This window comes from Enhydra lutris, unplaced genomic scaffold, assembly GCF_002288905.1.
Source record: "Enhydra lutris kenyoni isolate GAN:26980312 unplaced genomic scaffold, ASM228890v2 scaffoldscaffold33, whole genome shotgun sequence".
NCBI lineage: Eukaryota > Metazoa > Chordata > Mammalia > Carnivora > Mustelidae > Enhydra > Enhydra lutris.
In genome coordinates, this window is record NW_019154117.1 from 25744411 (window position 1) to 25768343 (window position 23933).

General features: G+C 45.0%; 2 protein-coding genes across 4 annotated transcripts in view; one reads left to right on the forward strand and one right to left on the reverse strand.

The window, feature by feature from the left end:
• The window catches only part of LOC111153491 (death associated protein kinase 1), a 171679-nt gene extending 162135 nt beyond the window's left edge, over nt 1–9544 (forward strand). For 2 of the 3 annotated variants that reach the window (XM_022512540.1, XM_022512541.1), the window contains 4 exons: nt 855–975; nt 4073–4261; nt 7036–8264; nt 8740–9544. In XM_022512540.1, coding sequence (XP_022368248.1) covers nt 855–975; nt 4073–4261; nt 7036–8264; nt 8740–8890 — 1690 coding nt within the window. In that variant the 3' untranslated portion in view covers nt 8891–9544. Of the gene's footprint in view, nt 1–854; nt 976–4072; nt 4262–7035; nt 8644–8739 lie in introns of those variants that run through there. The other variant, XM_022512543.1, reaches the window with a different exon arrangement.
• Nucleotides 9545–10067: 523 nt separating this feature from the next.
• LOC111153605 (cathepsin L) lies at nt 10068–12873 on the reverse strand. The gene is given in 8 exon segments (XM_022512730.1): nt 10068–10097; nt 11432–11488; nt 11659–11730; nt 11733–11778; nt 11780–11895; nt 12088–12234; nt 12335–12457; nt 12748–12873. Coding segments are annotated over 8 exon segments (717 nt in total).
• Nucleotides 12874–23933: the final 11060 nt, after the last annotated feature.

Here is a 23933-nt window from a genome sequence, read left to right on the forward strand (position 1 = left end):
TTTCTCCCCCAAAAATGTTTAAGCTCAACCCTTAGTAAACGTCTGTCGTGTAATGCAGTGTCACCAACTGTGGTCACCATGTTGATGAAGACCCCCAGTGGTGGTTGTTGCTTTTGCTCTCAGTTCCTCTGACGATGGTCTTCTTACCACTGAGCAGTATCGCTCAAGGCAAAGTTGCCGCTCATGAGGGGCTCGTGACAGTCATTTGGGGGTCCTGACCTGATCTGGAAAGTAGGAGGGGCTGGAGGGGGAAATACCAGCGTGAGATTCCTGGCATGTGTTTTTGTAGAACTTCTGTTTCATCAATCAGTGTGGATGTGCACGGGTCACAGTGTAGAAATACGCATTTTTACATAGCATCTGTCAAAAAAATCTGGAAGCTGCAGCTTTGACAGTAATGTGAATTCTCGATTGATCGTCTGCAGACACTTCTTGTGGTCCTCCTGATAGGAAAAAAAAGGGCTCGTACTAATATTTTCCATCGAAGGTGTGACTGTCAGGCCCATCGTCTGCTCTTACGCCGTCACCCTGTGATGGCCTCCATCCTCTTAGCGTGCAAGGGGCGGGCACAGGCCTCATCTGTCCTGCGTCAGGTGACCTGAAATCTTCCCATACTGTGTGCCTGCCGCTTTGTGGGACTGGAACTGCCCCTTGTCCCTCAGCGGCCACCATCCTTGGGTCTCAGAGCATGCGGGTCCCCACCCCTCCCGCCTGCGTTCCATGGCAGACGCCAGCAGACGGCGAGGGAGGGTTGGCCTTTGCAAGGTCACAAGAATGTTCTGGTTTCTGGCCAGCAGAAGCCTGGCTCTCGGGGGCACTGCAGCACCCTGAGGAGGCTGCTGCTCTTCCCTCAGGTTTGGAAACGATCTTCACATTTCAAACAAGCTGTTTGTTCTGGATGCTGGCGCTTCAGGCTCTAAGGACATGAAGGTCCTTCGAAGTCACCTGCAAGACATCCGGAGCCAGATTGTGTCGGTGAGTGAGCCGGGAGGCTGCAGGCCCACCTTTGCCCAGACCATGAGGTCACCCCAGAGCCGATCTGTTCGTGCTGTCCTCGTGGTTTGGTTCAGTCCTCAGGGACCCCAGGACGGGGCAGTCACAGGGCCGTGTTTGTGTCCCGTTGCTCTGGGAGGAACGAAGGGTGAGAACAAGGAGGGGGCCTGGAGCTGAGGGGTTATGGACATGGGGTCACCTTTGGGTGTATGAGATTCTGACAGTTTTAGTAACACGGCCTTTTACAAATCACAGAAACCACCCAGAAGTGACTTACTGTGCGATATTTAGAAAATGCAGAGAAGCATCTGCAGGGCTCAGTCAGTTAAGCGTCCAAACTTGGTTTTGGCTCAGGTCTCAATCTCATGGGCCGTGAGATCTAGCCGCACACCAGGTTCCACGCTCAGCCTGGAGTCTGCTGGAGGATTCTCTCCCTCTGTCCCCCCAACCCCGCCCTTCTGTATGTGCTCTCTTCCTCTCTCTCTAAAATAAATAAATTTATTTTTAAAAGAGCTTATTTATTCAAGACTGACAGAGAGAGGGAGGAGGGGTGCGCATGCTTGCATGAGCAAGGGGGAGGGGCAGAAGCAGGCTCCCCGAGGAGCAGGGAGCCTGATGCAGGACTTTGGTCCAGGACCCGTGACCTGAGCCACGGCAACTGCTTAACCAACTGAGTCACATAGGCACCTCCATAAATAAGTAAATTTGAAAAAAAAAAGCCAGGGGCACTTCTTAGAGTTAATACAGTTCCAGCATACATCTTTCAGAAATGAGATAATTGGATTGGGTTTTTTATCTTAAAATTTCAGTGGAAGAATAAATAACATATTATAAAAACTGTGTAGCTAATCCAAAATTTAAAAAATCAATAAGCGGAGTAAATGAGTGTAGAAGTAAATCACAACATCTACAGAAATTTAGTAGAAGACAAAGATGTTTCAGTTTTGGGGAAAATGTGATTTCATCCGTGATCTGACACAACTGGCTATTATTCTAGAATGAAATGAGATTGAATTCTGCTCACTGAGAGTCCCAAAAATAAATTCTAGGTGGACCTATTAAATGTCAAAAAGAAGAAGAAGAAAAAAAAAACCACAATATCTTGACTATGTTTTTAAAATAACTTGGTACTGCTTTGGAAAACCTTTTAGGTCATACAGGGAACCCTACGAGTTTTCAAAGAAAGTATATCTATTTGACAATATGGAAGCTAAAATTTCTTTTCTGTCAAAAAAATTCCATGAACAAAGTTAAAAGGTGAAATAGACTGGAAAAAAATATTCTCAGTGCCTCTGACCCATAAAAGGTTGCTGCTCTATAATACTTGGAAAGTTCTCCGGAGCTGACACGAAAGGGTAAACATCCCAAGGGCAGAATGCTCCCTGAAAAGTTGCTGCTGCCCCAGCCTCCTGGGTGGGAACAAGGAGCCTGTGTCTCTCCTTCCCTTGGGGTGGGGCGGGGTGGGGCGGGGGGGGGTGTGTGTGTGTGTGTGTGGCTCCACTTAGAGCTTACTGCTTCCCTGCTGGGACATGCCCCTTCACACCAGGCTCCAGTTCCCCATGTGCTGTAGGAATCTTTAGGAAAACTCTGGGCCCACCTGAAGGCCAGTCCTTGCCTTCCAATGGGATCCCCAGTAAGGCACAGTGAGTGGGGAGTAGTCTGGGGAAGGGGGGGGTCTCAGAAGAACCCGGTCACAGAAACCAGTGGGCATCAATCAGGAACAGTGGTCTGTGAAGGATCCCAGCCCCTCCCCACCAGTTGGCAGTAGGGGCTCTGCTCTGGGCTGAGTTTGAACTGGGAGGTGGTGAGATTGTCTGCTTCACAACCCCCACCCTCAACTCCTGAGGCCGAGCAGGTGGAACCCATCACACAAACCGCCTTTTTGCCTGGGAACTTTGCTTTACGAAGAAGGAGTGGAATTTAGCTGACCTAAAAGTAGGATTTGAGAAGGGACTACATGATTAATGATGCAGGGCAGTATATGGCTGGCTTTTTTAATTAGGATGGTGTGCGGATTATCTGAGTCTGTCACACAGATGATTTATTTAATGGAATTAAAAGATTAAAAATCAATTTCAAGGGGAGTGGGGAGATGGGCAAAATAGGTGAAGGGGGGTGGGAGTTATAACCTTCCAGCTGTGGAGGGAGTAAGTCGCAGGAATAAAAGACACAGCATAGGGGCGCCTGGGTGGCTCAGTGGGTTAAAGCCTCTGCCTTCGGCTCAGGTCATGGTTCCAGGGTCCTGGGATTGAGCCCCGCATCGGGCTCTCTGCTCAGCAGGGAGCCTGCTTCCCCCTCTCTCTCTACCTGCTTCTCTGCCTACTTGTGATCCTTGTCTGTCAAATAAATAAAAATCTTTAAAAAAAAAAACAAAACAAATAAAAGACACAGCATAGGGAATATCATCCATAGTATAGTAACAGTGAGCGGTGACAGAAGTCACCACACTTGTGTGGTGAGCCTGGCATAGCCTGTGGACTGGTCCACTCCCTGCGTCGCGCCCTCAAACTCTCCTAAGGTTGCGTGTCAACTATACTCAAAATTTTTGGAAATAATTTAAGAAAGAAATCTATTTCAAGCCCGTTACCAAGAATTAGTCTCATTTAAACTGTATTTATCCACAACATTCCCACGAATACCTAATTTACTGGTAAAAACCCACTGGGATATTGCTAAGGACGGTTCATCTCTTTTCCTGTCCCTTTGCTCATCAAGTGACCATCTTGTGGCTGAAAGAGTTGCTCCAGGGCAGGATGGAACACAGCTTTGGGGGCCAAGGAGCACTGAGATTGAGTCCCTGTTCCAAATGCCTTGTTATGAAGCCTCCCCCCTATTTAACCATTCGCCGTAGAAAAGAAAGCGTCCGTCTTACTACTTGTCGCTTGTAACCGGGTTTCACGGAGAGGCGGCGCTGTAAAGAAAGAACTGGCCCCGTTTGCCCAACAAAAAAGCCTTAACTCATCCCGAATATTTCTTGCAACGGTGCCAGTGCCGAAAAGAGCGCCATCCCCTCTCCCCGGGCTTCTCCGAGGGAGCGCCCCGGGCCGCAGGTTGACCTGTCCGGTCCTGCGCGTTCTAGGTGTGCCCGCCGATGACGCACCTGTGTGAGAAGATCATCAACACGCTGCCTTCCTGGAGGAAGCTCAACGGGCCCAACCAGCTCATGTCGCTGCAGCAGTTTGTGTATGACGTGCAGGATCAGCTGAACCCGCTGGCCAGGGAGGGAGACCTCCGGCGCATCGCCCAGCAGCTTCACAGCGCAGGCGAGGTAGGGGTAGGGGGCGGGGCCCGGGCTGGGCGGGGGAGGGGCTCCGCGGGAGTGTTTCTGCCGCCTCGGAAGGGGCTTTGAGCCCGCAGAGCTGAGTGGAAACTGACCAGCCACCCACAATCTATCCAGACGTGGGGCCCGGATGATTTTCGGACCTGCGGTTCTCTGCTTCCCCGTCCCCCCAGAGGCCTGTCCCGTGGCTGTGTGCGGGTTTGCTCATTTTCCCGCTTGTGCGAGTTAGGGGGCACAGTTCCTGCCGCATGGGGCAACTGGGCCTCTCTCCTCTCGTCCTGGGGCACCCAGTGCTTAGCTGTGATTTTCTGCCCTATGGGCTGAAAGTCCAAACTGACTTTGGGGCTTACAGATTATTGAGAAAAGGCAGTGACGAGAGGACGTCCGGAGACACTTCGACCCAGCAAGCAGTGTCCCCCAGAAATGACCCAGAAATGGAGATCTTTGCTCCTGCGTGCGTGGCATTCAGCACTGGGGCTTGGGACTGCTGTTCTCATCGCCTCCTCTGCCTGTCCCCAGAGAGGGGACCTAGCCTTTTCGTTCCTCCATCCTGTGACATCAGGGGACAGTTGAGGCTAGTCCGGGCCACGAAGAGCAGTTCTGAACGGGAAGACCCAGAAGCAGTTCTGAGAATTCTAGACACCAGGAGCTTCCGGTCCAGTCTCAGTGTCCCCCTGACTCAAGGCCCGTGTGTGTGAGTCAGATAGGCCTGACATTAAAACTGAATCTGGTGACCCTGAAAACTAGAGCATCAGACAGTGAGAGTGGGAGCCTCCGAACTCTGCTGAAACTGCTGGTAATCTACAGGCCCCTACCGCTGTGCTTTAAAGTGATTGAATCCAAGGACCGGGATCCCAGCTTACATTATAAGATAAGAGTAACCATAATAATAAACTCATTCCATTGACTCAGTCTTCTCTTGTCTTCTGATATCTGACCAGCAGTTTCTAGAGCAAGGGTATAATCCACTGTATTCTTTATTCTCCTTGCCCTTGAGACTTTAAGTGAGTAAGTGAAGCTCCGATAGTAGGAGTAAGGAAGGGGAATCTGTCAGGTGCCCGGGCTCTGCTTGGCCACCAGCCCCTCCCCCAGGCTGTTACTGCCCACTGGTAAGGAAGCTTTTAGGCACATGTCACCGGTTGTCCTGATGCGTCTTTCCGCTCTGGGACCCCTCACTGCACGAAGTCATCTGTCCCCTTAGTCTGCTCCCATGTGGCCAGTGTCTGTCTTCCCTGACCCTGAGGTCCCTCCAAATGCCTTAACAAGCAATAGATCTGCTCTACCCTCCTGGAATTGTCATTCTAGGGACCATTTGGAACACACTCGTGGGCAGAGGGGCTCTCAAAGCTGTAACTGCAGTGTAGACTAGAAGGTGGTCCTGGTACCAACAGTCAGGAGCCTCCGCCTCCATGTGAGAAGGGAACCTGCTCTGGGTTCAGAGGGAGGAGATGAGGGAGGTGCAGCACAGAGCGCAGCTGCCTCTGGGTGTTGTCCGTTTTCTGTCTCGCAGACTTCTGCTTTTTAAAGAAACACAGGTGACAGGTGACGCTCCAAGTCCTGTGCAGCCTCGTTCTTCCCTCCTCCTCTCTAGCACCACTGCCTGCAGGCATCGCTTTCCAGACCTTTTTTTCTGTGTGTGTTAAAATTTTACATGATGAAATAATATAACAACTGGAATCTTTTTCTTGAAAAATTTTAAGCCTTCAGAGAAGTAAGTGCAAGAAGAGCTCAGTCATCATCTGCTTCACACTTAAGTTAACCAAGTGTTTACTCCATTGGCGCTGTCTCTCTCTCTCTTCTATTTATTTGCTTATTTGTTTTGCAAATAAGACATTTCACCCCTAAATAATTGAGCTTGTAGCCCCTCCGCTGTGGGGTATCCTCCTACTGGTACAGGGTGGAGGAGGGACCGTAAAGTAGCTCCCAAAATGAGACCCAAAAAACGAAGCAGGCAACTCCTTATAGTTTTATTCAAGGTGACTTACGAGCAGGGGAGATGGGGTGGGCAATGACCCACTTGTGCTGTTGGTCTCCACAAAGTCTGGACAGTTGTCTACAGATTTTGTAGACAGGGTCCGTGTGCCACTCACTGACTTCTTCGAATTAGATCTCATGGCACCACCTGTGCCTTTACCAAGGGCCAAAGCAAGCTTCCTACCCTCCTGGACTTGGTGGGTGTTTCTCAGGTTCGTATATTAATCTCCAAGAGCCCCTGGGCCATGTAGGGTATCAGCGAGTGACCGTGAACAAGACAGAGGACTAAGGATGGAGTCACCCGGATTACCACAATATAATTAATCGTGTTCCAGAAACATAGCATGGATATAATGCTACTATTGAATATATAGTCCCCATTTGAGTGTTTGCCACTCATCCCAGTCATTTCTGTCATAGCTGTTTTCATTCATATGTGTGTTCATTTGGGAATGTAGAATCCAGTCAAAATTTTCTCACAGCACTTGTCTGCCATCTCTCTCTCTTTTTGCCTTTCGCTCATTGCATTGACCGTTTTGTTTGTTTGTTTGTTTGTTTGTTTGTTTTTAAACTATCCAAGGTAATCTTTTCATTCCTTCTCAGAACCTTCTCAAGCTGGTGTTTTGGGTCGCTGTTGGATTTCCGATATCTGTCCCCATGAATGCCCTGGGTCAGTTTTTGCAACATGTGCTTAGAGTTTATTATTGTTTGGGTCCCCTAGCGCTCTGAACTGGTGCCTCTGGCCATCTTGGTCCCCACGTGTGACCTCCTGTTGTCCCTTCCGGCAGATCAACATCATGCAGAGCGAAACAGTGCAGGACGTGTTACTCCTGGACCCCCGCTGGCTCTGCACCAACGTGCTGGGGAAGCTGCTGTCCGTGGAGACCCCACGGGCCCTGCACCACTACCGGGGCCGCTACACCGTGGAGGACGTCCAGCGCCTGGTGCCCGACAGTGACGTGGAGGAGCTGCTGCAGATCCTGGACGCCATGGACATCTGCGCCCGCGACCTGAGCAGCGGGACCATGGTGGACATCCCCGCCCTGATCAAGACGGACAACCTCCACCGGTCCTGGACAGACGAGGAGGACGAGGGGCGGGTCTACGGCGGCGTGCGCATCGTCCCCGTGGAGTACCTCACCCCCTTCCCGTGCGGCATCTTTCACAAGGTCCAGGTGAACCTGTGCCGGTGGATCCACCAGCAGAGCGCGGAGGGAGACGCAGACATCCGCCTGTGGGTGAACGGCTGCAAGATCGCCAACCGCGGGGCCGAGCTGCTGGTACTTCTGGTCAACCACGGCCAGGGCATCGAGGTGCAGGTGCGCGGGCTGGAGACGGAAAAGATCAAGTGCTGCCTCCTGCTGGACTCCGTGTGCAGCACCATGGAGAACGTCATGGCCACCACGCTCCCGGGGCTGCTGACGGTGAAGCATTACCTGAGCCCCCAGCAGCTGCGGGAGCACCACGAGCCCGTCATGATCTACCAGCCGCGGGACTTCTTCCGGGCGCAGACCCTGAAGGAGACCTCGCTGACGAACACCATGGGGGGCTACAAGGAGAGCTTCAGCAGCATCATGTGCTTTGGCTGTCATGACGTGTACTCACAGGCCAGCCTCGGGATGGACATCCATGCCTCGGATCTGAACCTCCTGACCCGGAGGAAGCTCTGTCGTCTCCTGGACCCACCCGATCCCATGGGGAAGGACTGGTGCCTTCTCGCCATGAACTTGGGTCTCCCCGATCTTGTGGCGAAGTACAACACCAACAACGGGGCTCCCAAGGAGTTCCTCCCCAGCCCGGTCCACGCCCTGCTCCGGGAATGGACCTCCTACCCCGAGAGCACGGTGGGCATCCTCATGTCCAAACTGCGGGAGCTGGGGCGTCGGGACGCAGCGGACTTTCTACTGAAGGCGTCTTCTGTGTTCAAGATCAACCTCGAGGGCAATGGCCAGGAGGCCTATGACTCGAGCTGCAACAGCGGCACATCTTACAACTCCATTAGCTCCGTCGTGTCCCGGTGAGGGCAGCCTTGGGCTTGGGCGGGGTCTCTTTGGACTGCAAAACAGGGGGACGCGGCCCCTCTTTCCCATCCAGAAATTCAGGGTGCATCACCCTGTGCCCACATATGGAAGGATGCCACTCTCCCTCCTGTTTTACCAGTCTCTCTGCCACTGTGTCCCTCCCGCTCACACACTCCACTGTGTGTGGATGGTCTTTCTCGTTTCAGAGCAGACCGTGCATCCCCTTGTCCTCTGGCCGTTTGAGAAACTAGCATCCCTCCTCTCTGTGTTCTGGATCCATCTCACCTCCAGCACCTTGCTCCTTGCTGATAATTTTACTGGAATTCCTCACTTTCAATGAAATTTTTTAAACTACGGATTGTCCTTTAAAGAAAAAAAAAAAAAACCACACACATTTATCCAAAATGTGTATTACTTCTCCTCTTGTCCCTGTTAGACCACATCCTCAGCTTATCTCTTTGGTATTTGTAGGAAGGACTCCCATGCACGGACTCCCACTGTATCCCTCATAAACAGACAACATGTGAGTGCCTTTGCAGAAGAGGGTGTGTCTGAGAGCAGCCGGGTCAGCCAGGAGCTGTCGCCAGGAGACGCCCCCTCTCTGTCCCTTGCTGTCTGCTGATCACCGCTGGAGGTGCTGCGCCCTGAGCTGGTTTGTCCCCCAGTAGTTTTTGTGTTTCACTTGGCAAGGAAAGGGGAGGAAGGAACCCTCTTCTGGAGTCATTTCATGACCGGCGTTGTTTTCACGGAAAGACTTGTCTTTGTTGCTCTTGTTTAAACGTCGACGTGCGGGTCCACGCAGCACCTGCCCACGGTCCCCCTGCCTCATTCCCACGCATCTCAGGTAGAAGGTGACACAGCTGCAGGTGAGGAAGGCCTGTGGGAGAACTCGGAAGACCCCTGCCCCATGGCGTGTGGCAGTCCGTTGTCATCGGTGCACAGCGGACGATTTTTACATCTAGCTTCTGGTTCCGTAACCTTGTGTACTTGAAGTCCAACAAGATGACGGAAGTCAGTTTCCTTGCAGTGATTTTAAATTGTGATAGAGTTTTAAGTTGATATGAGGGAACGTGTCCTAATTCTTCTGTCCTGGGAAGCACGTAATTTTAATGTTCCATTCCATGTGTGTATATGTGTATATATATATAAATATGCAGTATGTATATACATATATATGAATACAGGTATTTTTACTTAATCTATACAATGTAGTAAAAAGATGTTGGTTTCTCACTTCTGTTCCCTTTTTTTCTTTTCCCTTTTTTTTAATATAAATAAACTATTGCTTGTTGCATTCGATTGTTGGTCTTTCATTCAAAAAGGATCCTTTATCTCTGTTTTATTTTCACCCCGCGGTACCCACAGAACGGACAAACCACACTGAAGTCCAGAAAGTCCGTGAACCTGAACCCCCGTATGGACACACCCAACTTACTTCAGGGTTGTTGTTACTAAAATTGGGAATGGTTTAAAAAAAAAAAAAAAAGTGAGAATGGTACAGGGAAATGGGAAGAGCCCAGAGGGTTTTCACGTTTGTTCTCACTCAAAGAAGGGAACCACTTCCATTGTCCTTGCCTGACCCAAACACAGGCGGAATCCTGGAGTCCCGACGCGGGCACTTGGAGAGATTGATCTGTACAGACGTGCGGGGAACGGCCCGCAGGAGGGAGAGAAAACCCACTACACATTTCCCTTCATGAACAATCACACCCAACACTGAGCAGGGCACCAGAGGCCAGGACAGATTCGGGAAGAATCTGGAGAGGCCCTTCCTGTTCCTGCTCGAGTTCTAACCCAGCTCAGAATTCTGCCCCCAGACCTTTCACAGACTGCAAATGGAAACAGAAAAAAGGAACTCTTGGGGCCAGATGTGTTACAGAATTAATAAAAAATCCAATTTAGAAATGCAACGGTACCAAAACCATCACAGGACCCTGGCCAGTTTGAAACAGTACATTCCTGTGGTCATCTCATGAATATGTCTGTGTTCCCGCCTCGTGGGATTAACACTTCTGGGATTTCACAAGTGTGCTCAAGGGTTGGGGGACTTGTGTCCAAGCACTGATTCCAAAAAGGATTCCCTTTTCTTTTTCAAAGGTAAGTATTTTTGGCTTTTTATACCTGTTCTCGAAAATGCAATATTTTTTGTTCTCTGATTCTGTCCTTCAAAGACATAACCAGCCACCAGAACGCCCTGATTCAGGCGTTCACTGCTGTACTTCAGATCATAATAAATGCCTGGAGAGTAAAATTCAGTGCTAGAGTGAGGTTTTCTGTGTAACTTGTGATAGTAACCCAGCCTATCAACTACGATAAGGGAGATATTTCAATTTTCAGTGAAATGACCTAAGTCCAGATATGATTAAAAGCTAGATCTTTTGGGTCCCTGGGTGGCTCAGTTGGTTGAGCGACTGCCTTCAGCTCAGGTCATGATCCCAGAGTCCTGGGATCAAATCCCGCGTCAGGCTCCCGGCTCCTCAGGGAGTCTGCTTCTCCCTCTGACCTCTCCCTCTCATGCTCTCTCTCTCTCACTCACAAATAAATAAAATCTTAAAAAAAAAAATGCTAAATCTTTTTGGGCTAGGGAAGAGACTTGGGCCCTCATCTAACACCCACAAATACACGACGTGGCCCCATCTCTTTTCTAAATAACAGATCATGAACCAGAAAAGACCACTTATGGGAACCTGCCTTGAGGGTGTCAGCCTAAGGAAACACCACAGATCACAAAATTACTTGAACCAAGCTGCTCTTTACGGTTTCAAGTAAAATCCTATGAAAAATTTCAAAATTCTAGTAACTTCAAAAGGTTATAGTAAATTAAGTATATTGGTCAAATTATGTAGCCTTTTAAATATATTTATGAAGTGATTAACACGAGGATGTGTTTCCAGTCATTACAAATGGAAACATTCAGCACAAATATTACATGTACACAATGAACAATTGTGTAAACCAACACCCCACAAACTTCTACATGAAATTCAACATGACTCAATCTTGTGCATGATGGTGACTTCCATTTTTTTCCTAAATGTCTCCATAGACAAATGCTTATGTTGGTTCCAGAACCGGAAGGAATCCAGGCTTGCGTTGAAGCCGCAGAGACAGGTCCCACAGCGGCCACTGCCTTCAAAAGTTTGTATGCCATCTTAGGGACTACCCAGAACCCAGTTACACTAGCAGCAGATTTTTCTGGACTGTATTTGCAGGATTGGAGCTTTCAAAATAGAGACTTGATTACTTGATTACTGATCCACCTCCTGGTGAACATGAGATCAAGACAGTTTGCAGGTACAAAGGCTACAATCTAAATTGTGAATATGAAATACAGTTTCTCTTTTCTCTGCACGTGTTCAAGTTTATAACAAGATAAGGGGCTCCATTTACCCCTAAACAATATGGGTAGGATTCCTGTGAGTCCAGGCCTCCGTCGTTCCGAACATACTGGAAGGGATAACTGATAAAAGACCACCACTGCAGCCATCACTGCCTTCAGCCCGAGAGCAGGTTCTGCTTACTCAGTGACACTAGATAGCCAGTTTTCTGGAACATTGGTCCTTCGAGGTCTCCAGTTGCACTAAAAGCCCAACAAGAAGCCCAGGACCCTGGAACCAAATTAAAAAGCTCTCAGGCTACAGAACCAATAGCAAGAGCTATTAGCTCTCTTGGCTACAGAACCAAGAGCAACAGCAACTCCCACATCTGAAACTCTTTTGAAACATCATGAGCTGTCCATTGTTTCTCAGCCGAACTCAGCAAGGACACGGATTTCTTTTGCCTTTACTCTCGAGCAGCAGCTGCTGAGTACTGGCTCACCTGATCCTCCACGGGGTTTGTGGAGCCTTTCACTCTCCAGTCCACAGATGAGGGGGTCTCAGCAGAGAGAGGGGCTTGGCACACCTTCGCCTCCTCACATTTCTGTATCTGAAGGCCAATCATTATGGGCCTGAATTCTTCATTGGTCTTCAAGGAAAAGAAAGTGGGATGTTGAAAATTGAGATTATTTTGGCAAAGCACTGAGGAGGGGACGCATGAAACATTCAGCAACCCAAGCCACACTCACCAGGTCACCAAAGGCATTCATTGCCGTCTTGAAGCTGTGTTTCCATTGGCCGTACTCCTGGTTGTGCTGTTCAATCATTTTCAGATTCATCTCCCACACTGCTCTCCTCCATCCTTCTTCATTCTGCAGAAAAACAAATGAACTATCCTCTATTTCTATTTAAAACCAAATAACCTACTTGAAGTGGATGTGCTCACAGAGGGGAGCAGAGACCTTGACTGGGGCTGGGCTGATGCTCTGGGAGTTGCGCTCCAGCAACTACACAGCAGGACATCTGTCCCCATCGTGCGCAGTCACAGTGCCCTGCTTCCTGCCTGGGTACCAGCGGCCTCCAGAAGCTACTCCCCGCTGTGAACTCCCACCAGCATAGAACATTCCCTGGGGTCTCAGTGGACAGCTCAGATGTTACCAACCTCGTCATACAGTCTCCCGTGTGCCGCCTTCCACTGGGACCAGCGCGTATCTAAGCTCTGATCAAGTTGTGGAGCAGCTGAAGCTATTCCCAGGCAAAGGGGAGCCAGGAAGAGAGAAGGATGCATGTTTCAAAACTTAAGAAAGGAAAACACATGAGTTTCCGATTAAACTGAACTCTCAAAAACCCCGTCCTTCTCTCTTCTGAGACGTTAGCGCCACCATAGTGGAATAGGAGCAGAATTTATCCTCCTAACTGTTTCCACCGGGCTGTTGGGAAGGCTGCGGGTGTGGGATGGGCTGGGGACTTGCAGCCCCACTCCCTGCCTTGTGACCCGCCTGTGGCTTCCAGGCCGTGTGAACAGGGGCACGTGGCACCACCATCCTGTAGCCTAGCACATGGGGGTGTACGATGGGGCCAGGTCCGAGTACAACACCTCCAGCGAGCCCTGAACCTCTGACCCAAAACGTAGTTCTGGTTTGGGGAATGGCCCGCACCTCAGGACCGGCCCTGGCCTCACCTGTGGCAACTGTAGCTACGTTGACCCAGTCACAGGTGCAGGTCTGGGGGTCTCCCAGGCTGGGTGAGGGTCTCAGGCTTTGCACGGAAGGCCCTGGTTTTCCCAGGGCCAGCCCCACCCCCGCGGGCCTACACTGTGATAGACTCCGTCTGCCTGTGTGCACAACCGACTCTGGGCCTAGTGGCCAGTGACAAGGCATCTGGACAGTGGTGCGTGAGTCAGCTGACCCAGAGGAGGGGAAGCTGGAGGACCAGGCTCAGTGCTGAGGGGCGGTCTATGCCTTCTCTGGGGGCCCAGATCAACTAAGTGCCCCAAATTCATGCGCTGGCGGGTGACTCATGAATAGAAGTCACAGGGAGCCCCAAGTAGGTTTTCAGCCTCAGCCTGCATGTCCTTCAGTCCTACAGTTGTGGATTTTTTACACCGTAATGAACACCATAATCTGGTCCCGTGGTCCCTGATTATTCCAGACAAAGGTGGGGGCAAGGGGAGGAAACAGAGCCCACAGACAGATTTATTAGCACTGTTCCAGGATGGGAAGCCTCTGGGTTTGGGGAGAATCTGGAGTGGACTGGCAGTCCCCAAACACTTGCCCAGATCCATGGAAAGAAAGGGGACACAAGGAGAGGTGTCCGGGGAAGGCACAGTGTTCCGTCACTCTCCTCTTCTGTCTCCATTAGGCACAGATTCTTCTTCCCTCTCTAGTCTTTGTCAAAGCCAACAGAAATGTTTTACTTCCAGAAAAATACGGTTTCATAAAACGAGGAAAGACGGAATGTTGAAACTGCCTCTTCCTCCCCATTCTCTGTGTTGTGGATTATTATGTTCCTCAGTATCGAATGTGTTTTTCTTGAGATTTAATTTAAAACGTTTAAGAAAGATGCTATTTTAAGCCAAAAAGTGTTCATCAGGAAACCATGAATTTGCCCTCTGAAAATCATTTTCGATCTCCTTAGGAACATGATTCCACAGGTCTAGACAGTGGGTCACAGCTCCTTTTCTGGACCTCCTTTCTAATAAGCTCCTGTGGGTCAGAGCTCTGCTCTGTTTGTCTCTATTTTTTACCCTGGAGCTTCCAATCCAACTGGGTCTCCTTACAGAGCACATCAGCTTGAGCTGCGGAAGGTTAGGCCAGGAGACCAGTGGCGCTGGCATGTCTGCCCGGAGCCCCCTGAGCTGACAGAAGGGTCTGCCCTGAGCCAACCCAAGCCTTTCAGGCACAATTCCCGGTTTGGAAAACCTCAGCAAGCTTCCCAAGGACATGGAGCTGCTGCTCATGGGGCCTTCTTAGTGGCGAGACGCAGTTCTGCTGACATATGAAGGCATGTGTTGGTTTGTCTTATTTTGTGTACATAAGGGTTCTTGCTAGCGAGATCTTGGAGGCCAGAAAGCCACAAGAATTGGTTGGCACGATTCCAGCATTGAAAAGCTGTTAGATGGCCCTCCCCCTCCAGAAGTCTCCCATAATAAGGTAAGTTGGCCATGGAACAGGTTACATGGAAACTAGGTCACCCACCAGCATCAAGAAAACTTTCCTGCCACTAGGTACCCTATGAAACAGCACACGGTCCCCAACCCTGTGGCACCTCCCTTTTGAATATTAGTTGGGCTCCTAGAAACCCAAAGGCTTAGCGGTGTGGGTATAGAGTCACGGGCAATACCTACTGTACACTTGCTTATTTAAGTCTAACAATTGTAATTCCAGAATGCAGAGATAGCTAGGAAGATGGAAAAGAAGAATTGAAAAAGAACCTAGAATTATAGTGTCCATTAGGAGGAAACTTCCAGTTAGACAGGATTGTACATTTAAGAACCACAGTCAGGGTTCCCAATCTAAATCCATGGAATGGGATGCCTACTTTAGTTCATATGTAGAAGCCTCCAAAAGCCTTCAAGATTCCAAAGTAGTCACATGGAAAGGTTCATGACTAAAGGCTACTGGACAGTTAGAAACATGAGGGATGCTTGAGACCAAAGCCTATAAGATTGACTTGTCTCATATGCCTCCCCCATCCTCCTTCCCCTGAGTGCTCTCTCTGCTACTTGCCCACCTCAGGGGCCTTTCCCCCTGAGGAGACACTTTTCTTTCCACAGGAAACCACCTGAGGTGACAGGTGATCCTCCCGAGATGCCTGTCATCCTTGGGCAAAGACTGAACTGAGGGCTGCGGTAAAATAGTTCTTCAACCTGGGTAGGGTCCCCAGAGTTTGTTTCTGTGTTTCTTTCATTTTTAAATCAATCCTCCTAAGTCCAGGTGAGAGAGGGAAATAAATATTAACATTATCTCTTCCTTTCCAAGTCCAGACCCTCTGGCTATGGGTCCTTTCCTCCTGGAATTACTATTTCCTCTTGTCCCTCTGGTTTTGCATCCTAAGAACCTGGCTTGGCTTTCCAGCTGCCTCCGCTCTCGCTTGAGCTATCTTTGGAAGTGGCTGTAGATCTTGTAAAGGTAGTACTGTTTACACCTTTAAAGAAGTCTTTTAGGTCCATGATGTTGTTTAATATTCCCAAGTGTTACTGTCTTTCTTGGCTAAGATCTGATAATATAGTTTTTAAAATTTTAGTAACTATAGAATAAAAAATTTGGCCAGATTAAAAGCTGATATTTAGATGCTGATAGAATTTTTTAGTTTTCCCTTTTTTCTTTTTTTAAATTTTTATACATTTTCTGTTAAGCAAAATTTACTCAGAGGAAGACTTCCTCACAGGTGGATGGGCGCATCAGTCCTTCAATATTATTAAAGCAAGAAGTCTGTTCTTTGAGAAACTAAAAACAGGTATACTTGTTTTACAAATCTAGTCTTTACAGGACAGAGGTCTGGTTCCAAAAACAATTCAAAGAACACCAATAATTTTTACCATTCCCCAAGCTGCCTCCCTTATTTATCTCAAAAGGCATATAAGTATTGTAAAAGTCCTGGCCCAAAGAGATAAGAAAGTCCTTCAAGAAAGTGCTTTCATTTTTTTCCTGTGCCTTCAAAATATAACATTCAGTGTTCTACTCATCTTCTCCAGGAACTCCTTCACAATGCAGATTCCAGGAAGATTAGTCTTACCAAGCAAACAAGGAAGCCAAGGCCATTTTTAAAACTTGATTTGAAAAAAAAACAAACAAACTTGATTTGCTTCAACAAATACAAATATCAAGTGTCTTCCTCGGAAATACTAAAACCAAAAATTTTTTGCCTTCTATATGAATAACCTTAGCTTATTCCATCCACCAGAACATAGATCCAAACTTAAAAGTTGGATTTTTTTAAGATTTTATTTTTTAAGTAATCTCTGTACCCAACAATGGGCTCAAACCAACAACCCAAGATCAAGAACCACATGCTTTACCGACTGAGCCAGCAAAACTACTGAGTATTGTACCAATTTCATGACAGTAATTTTGCAATAGAAGCTCTACTCTCTGCAACTTTCTGTATGTTCATGGACATCTATAGATATTGTCAATGCTTCCACCTTCAGATGGCACTGCCAACAGCAATTTGTGAAGACCTCCATCTAGCTGGTTTGAAGGCAAGTGACAGTAGGTGTTAGGCAAAAGGTAGAAATTAACCCAAGGGCTTTTCAAGTTCACACAATCTAGAAAATTATTTGGTATAAATATTACTTTAAGGTTGATGGTTTAGCTAACATAAATGCATCTTTAGAGTTATCAACAGTAAATATAAAGACTTTTATTCTACCTGAGTTTATCAGCCAAATAAGTTGTTATCATTTATAAGAGCTACCATCAATCAAAAAACTATAATAACTTGGGATAAAATAGACTTTGTCTAATGCTTAGTAAAGTTTTTATAGGTAACCTGTACATAATTGTTAATACAAGTAGATTAAATATCAAGTTTTGGAGTAAACTTTTTTTTTTAAAGATTTTATTTATTTATTTGACAGACAGAGATCACAAGTAGGCAGAGAGGCAGGCAGAGAGAGAGAGAAGGAAGCAGGCTCTCCGCGGAGCAGAGAGCCCGATATGGGGCTCGATCCCAGGACCCTGGGATCATGACCCGAGCCAAAGGCAGAGGCTTAACCCACTGAGCCACCCAGGTGCCCTTGGAGTAAACTTTTTAATTGTGTAGGGGCCAAGAGCAAGCTGCCCCAAGATGGACCACTCTAGTGTAAAAATTGTTTTTGAGTTAAAAGCAACCAAAACCCAGCTTATTCAGGAAAAATTCTTTACCTCTCCCTGGTCTGCCTCCCTTAGGAGGAAGAGGGCATTAACAGATTCCTCCTTAGAAATTTACCTGCACAACACAGCAACCTTTGCTTTCCAAACATCTCTTCTCACCTGCCCGCTAACAGTCTCCCTCCTCTTTATATCCCCAGTTCTGATTTTTCACCTTACCTTTGGATGTCCTGTGAGCCCTCTGTTGCCTGCCTGTCTTTAGAATTTATGGATTTGCTGTCTTTAGAATTTATGGATTTTGTGTATGTGTGAAACTAAATTTGATTTTCTCCTGTAAATCTGCCTTGGATCAATTAGATTCTTAGTCCAACCTGAAGGACCTTAAAGGACAGAGGAAATTCTTCCTCCTGGAAAATAACAAAATTTGGAGATCTAAGTGGCTTTACGAAATGCTTTATGAATCAGGCAGGGCCGCATGGAGCAGGTAGACAGGTGTTCCAAGGAGATGTTCAACACAGACGGCTTCTATAAAAGGTTTTATAGGATAAGGCGGTGGCCAGGTAGCTAGTAAGCAAAAAAAAAAAAAAAAAAAAAAAAAAAAGGACTGTTCTTGGCAATGCTTTTTTCTAGTGGAAAAATCAAGGTTACACCTCACCTCTTTGAGGGATGGAGAAGACCCAAGTGGCAGACTCATTGGACCAGATTGAAAACTTCCTAGCTGACAGGTTAATGTTACCTTTGTGGGATAGGTTGAAACTGTAATTACGTGCAATTCTGCCTCAAGCAAAGACATTTGAGAATCATGGCAACAGGTCCCTCCCCCAGAAGATCACCAAGAACATCCAGCCAAGACCAAGTTCACCAATAAATGAGAACTGCAGAACTCCAGAGCTAGGGGAATGCAGCATATAGAATTCATGGTTTTTTCCCCATGATTCTTTAGTCTTTCAAAGTTAAAATTTTTTTTTCTTAATCTACTTTTTAAAAATTTTCCTATTTCCTATATTAACCTTTTTAAACTATTTTATCTTATTAATACCTTTTTAAAAAATCTTTTTAAAATTTTTATTGTTATAGTCATATTCTATCCCTCATTCTATTTAACCTTATTTTTTGTATAAATATAGGTTTTTCTTAAAAATTTTGGGATACAGTTTCTCTTAACAGATCAAAATACACCCTAAATTTAGCACATGGCTTTGTCTAGTCTCCAGTCTGATCACACTCTTTCTTCCTTTTTTTCTTTTTTCAACCAACTTCTTATCAACTCCTTTTTTAGAATCTTTTAAAATTTTCATCTTTATAATCATATTCCATCCCTTCATCATGTTTACCCTTATTCTGTGTGTGTGTGTGTGTGTGTGTGTGTGTGTATAAAGTTTTTCTTTCTTTAAAATGTTGGGAGGCAGCTTCTTCTAACAGACCAAAATACACCCCAAATCAATTGTGTGTCTCTGTTCTATTCACCAGTCTAATATGTATGTATGTTTGTGTATAAATATATATATATATATTTTTTTTCTTTTCCTCCTTTCTTCTCCCCCTGGCTTCAGGTCTCTTCCAATTTGGTTACTATATATTTTGGGGGGGTCGTTGCTACCCTTTTAGTATTTTATTCTCTCATTCATCTATTCTTATCTGGATAAAATGACAAAGAAAAACTCACCTGAAAAAAAAGAACAAGATGCTTTATAAAATAGAATGTTAGTGAATGCTGATTCCCCCCTCTACAGGACAAGTTTCTAGAACCCAATACTTCAGCATCAGCTCACTGGCAATGATTAGGAAGAATTGAGTAGGGAAAATCAAGCAGGATTATTACAACTTTGGCAAAAAATAATTTAAATGTATATTTCTTTCATGGAGGACAGTGGCAATGTTTTATAACTCAAGAAATTTGGAAGTCAAGGCATTTTGTAAAACAGTCTTACACTCTCATAGATGAGGAAATTTTGGTTAAAATATGATTTTTTCCTATTCTCATCCAAACAATGTTCATTTAAAAATATTTCTGTAAAGCTAGTTATGCATCAATACTGTAGTAGAAGGTAATGTACGATGATAATAAAAAAGAGTCATATGCTATACTCAAGTTTATAATATGGCACCAATGTTAATTTCCTACTTTGACAATGTACTAGTTATTTGAGGAAAGCTGCATGAAGGGTACAGGGGAACTCTGTACCATCGTTGCAACTGTTTGTAAAACAAACAATTTTAAAATTAAAAGGAATTTAAACTAAAAAAAAAGAGAACAAGAGGCAGTAATTATGGCTAGGGACCTAATCAATATGGACATTAGTAAGATGTCAGAACTAGAGTTCAGAATGGTGATTATCAGAATGATGATTATCAAGGTGCTAGCTGAGTTCAAAAAAAGCATGGAAGATACTACAGAATCTCTTTCTGGAGAAATAAAATCCCTTTCTGGGGAAATAAAAGAACTAAAATCTAATCAAGTTGAAATAAAAAAAAACTATTAATGAGGTGCAATAAAAAATGGAGCTGTTACTGCTAGGATAAATGAGGCAGAAGAGAGAATTAGTGATCTAGAAGACCAACTGATGGAGAATAAAGAAGCTGAGCAAAAGAGAAACAAACGACTACTGGACCACAAGGGGAGAATTCAAGATGTAAGTGATACCTTAATATAAAACAATATTAGAATAATTGGGATCTCAGAATAAGAAGAAATAGAGAGGGGGGCAGAAGGTATATTGGAGCAAATTATATCAGAAAATTTCCTTAATTTGGGGAAGGGAGCAAGCATCAAAATCCAGGAGGCACAGAGAATCTGCCTCAAAATTAATAAAAATATGTTCATACCCCATCATCTAACAGTAAAACTTACAATTCTCAGTGACAAAGAGAAAATCCTGAAAGCAGCTCGGGACAAAAGGTCTGTAACATACAACAGTAGAAATCCTAGATTGGCAGCAGACCTATCCACAGAGACCTGGCAGGCTAGAAAGGAGTGGCATGGTATATTCAGAGCACTAAATGAGGAAAATATGCAGCCAAGAATACTGTATCCACCTGGGCTGTCATTGAAAATAGAAGGAGAGATAGAAAGCTTCCAGGACAAACAAAAACTAAAAGAATTTTTAGGAAACATTAAAAGGGATCCTCTAAGCAAAGAGAGAAACTTAAAGTAGTAGACCAGAAAGGAACAGAGACAATACACAGTAACAGTCACCTTACAGGCAATACAATGGCACTAAATTCATATCTTTCAATAGTTACCCAGAATGTAAATGGGCTAAATGCCCCAATCAAAAGACACAGGGTATCAGAATGGATTAAAAAAAAAAATAAGACCCATAGATATGCTGTCTACCAGAAACTCATTATAGACCCAAAGACACCTCCAGATTTAAATGAGGGGGGGTGGAAAACAATTTACTGTCCTAGTGGACATCAAAAGAAAGCTGGGGTGGCAATCCTTATATCAGATAAATTAGATTTTTAAGCAAAGACTATAATAAGAGACAAGGAAGGACACTATATCATACTTAAAGGGTCTGTCCAACAAGAAGATCTAACAATTTTAAATATCTATGCCCCTAACATGGGAGCAGCCAATTATATAAACTAATTAATAACAAAATCAAAGAAACACATTGACAATACTACAATAAAAGTAGGGGAATTTAACATCTCCTTCACCAAAATGGACAGATCATCTAAGCAAAAGATCAACAAGGAAATAAAGGCATTAAATGACACACTGGACCAGATGGACATCACAGATATACTCAGAACATTCCATCCCCAAACAACAGAACACACATTCTTCTCTAGTGCACATGGAACATTCTCCAGAATAGATCACATCCTGGGTCACAATTCAGGTCTCAACTGATACCAAAACTGAGGTCATTCCCTGCATATTTTCAGACCACAATGCTTTGAAACTAGAACTCAATCACAAAAGGAAAGTTGGAAAGAACTCAAATACATGGAGGCTAAAGAGCATCCTACTAAAGAACAAATGGGTTAACCAGGAAATTAAAGAAGAATTTAAACAGTTCATGGAAACAAATGAAAAAGAAAACACAACAGTCAAAATCTTTGGGACACAGCAAAGGCAGGCCTGAGAAGAAAGTATACAAGCAATACAAGCCTTTCTCAAGAAACAAGAAAGGTCTCAAACACACAACCTAATCCCACACTTAAAGGAGCTGGGAAAAGAACAGCAAAGAAAGCCTAAACAGCAGAAGAAGAGAAATCATAAGGATCAGAGCAGATTTCAATGAAATAGAAACCAAAATAATAGTAGAACAAATCAATGAAACTAGGAGCTAGTTCTCTGAAAGAATTAAAAAGATTGGTAACCCCCCGGCCAGACATATCAAAAAGAAAAGAGAAAGGACCCAAATTAATAAAATCATGAATGAAAGCAGAGCGGTCACAACCAACACCAAAGAAATACAAACAATTATAGGAACATATTAAGAGCAACTATACAACAGCAAATTTGACAATCTGGAAGAAATGGATGCATGCCTAGAGACATATAAACTACCAAAACTGAGGCAGGAAGAAATAGAAAACCTCAACAGACCCATAACCAGTAAGGAGATTGAAGCAGTCATCAAAAATCTCCCAAAAAACATGAGCCCAGGGCCAGATGGCTTCCCAGGGGAATTCTACAAAACATTTAGAGAAGAATTAATACCTATTCTCCTGAAATTGTTCCAAAAATAGAAATGGAAGGAAAACTTCCATATTCATTTTATGAGGCCAGCATTACCTTGATCCCAAAACCAGACAAAGACCCCATCAAAAGGAGAATTACAGACCAATATCCTTGATGAACACAGATGCAAAAACTCTCACCAAAATACTAGCCAATAGGATCCAACAGTACATTAAAAGGATTATTCACCACGACCAAGTGGGATTTATTCCTGGGCTGCAAAGTTGGTTTAACATCTGCAAATGAATCAGTGTGATACAATACATTAATAAAAGAAAGAACAAGAACCACATGATACACTCAATAAATGCTGAAAAAGCATTTGACAAAGTACAGCATCCTTTCTTGATCAAAACTCTTCACAGTGTAGGCGTAGAGGGTACATACCTCAATATTATCAAAGCCATCTATGAAAAACCCACGGCAAATACCATTCTCGTTGGGGAAAAACTGAGAACTTTCCCCCTAAGTTCAGGAACACGGCCCAGATGTTCACTATCACCGCTGCTATTCAACATAGTACTAGAAGTCCTAGCCTCAGCAATCAGACAACAGAAAGAAAGAAAACGCATCCAAATCAGTAAAGAAGAAATCAAACTTTCACTCTTTGCAGATGATAAGATACTTTATGTGGAAAAGCCAAAAGACTCCACTTCAAAACTGCTTGAACTCATACAGGAATTCAGCAAAGTGGCAAGATATAAAATCAATGCACAGAAATCAGTTGCATTTCTCTACAACAACAGCAAGACAGAAGAAAGAGGAATTAAGGAGTTGATTTCATTTACAATTGTACCCCAAACCATAAGATACCTAGGAATAAACCTAACCAAACAGGCAAAAAATTTGTACTCAGAAAACTATAAAGTATCCATGAAAGAAATTGAGGAACACACAATGAAATGGAAAAACATTTCATGCTCATGGATTAGAAGAACAAATATTGTGAAAATGTCTATGCTACCTAGAACAATCTACACATTTAATGTGATCCCTATCAAAATACCATCAACTTTTTAAAAAAATCAAATTTTTTCAAAGAAATGGAAAAAATAATCTAAAATTTATATGGAATCAGAAATGATCCTGAATAGCCAGAGGAATGTTGACAAAGAAAATCAAAGTTGGCAGCATCACAAATTCCAGACTTCAAGCTCTATTACAAAGCTGTAATCATCAAGACAGTCTGGTACTGGCACAAAAACAGACCATAGATCAATGGAACAGAATAGAGAGCCCAGAAATGGACCCTCAACTCTATGGTCAACTAAATTTCAACAAAACAATGGAAAAAAAGACAGTCTTTTCAATAAATGATGTTGGGAAAATTGGAAAGCCACATGCAGAAGAATGAAACTGGACAGTTTCCTCACACCACACACAAAAGTAGATTCAAAATTGATGAAAGACCTCAATGTGAGACAGGAATCCATCAAAATCCTAGAGAACACAGGCAGCAACCTCTTCAACCTCAGCCACAGCAACTTTTTCCTAGCAAAATTGCCAAAGACAAGGGAAGCAAGGACAGAAATGAACTATTGGGACTTCACCAAGATCAAAAGCTTTTGCACAGCAAAGAAAACAGTCAACAAAACCAAAAGACAATGGACTGGCTGGGAGAAGAGATTCACAAATGACATATCAAATTAAGGACTAGTATCCAAAATCTATAAAGAACTTTTCAAACTCAACACCCAAAGAAAAAATAATCTAATCAAGAAATGGGCAGAGGACATGAACAGACATTTCTGCAAAGAAGACATCCAGATGGCCAACAGACACATGAAAAAATACTCCACATCACTCAGCATCAGGGAAATACAAATCAAAACCACA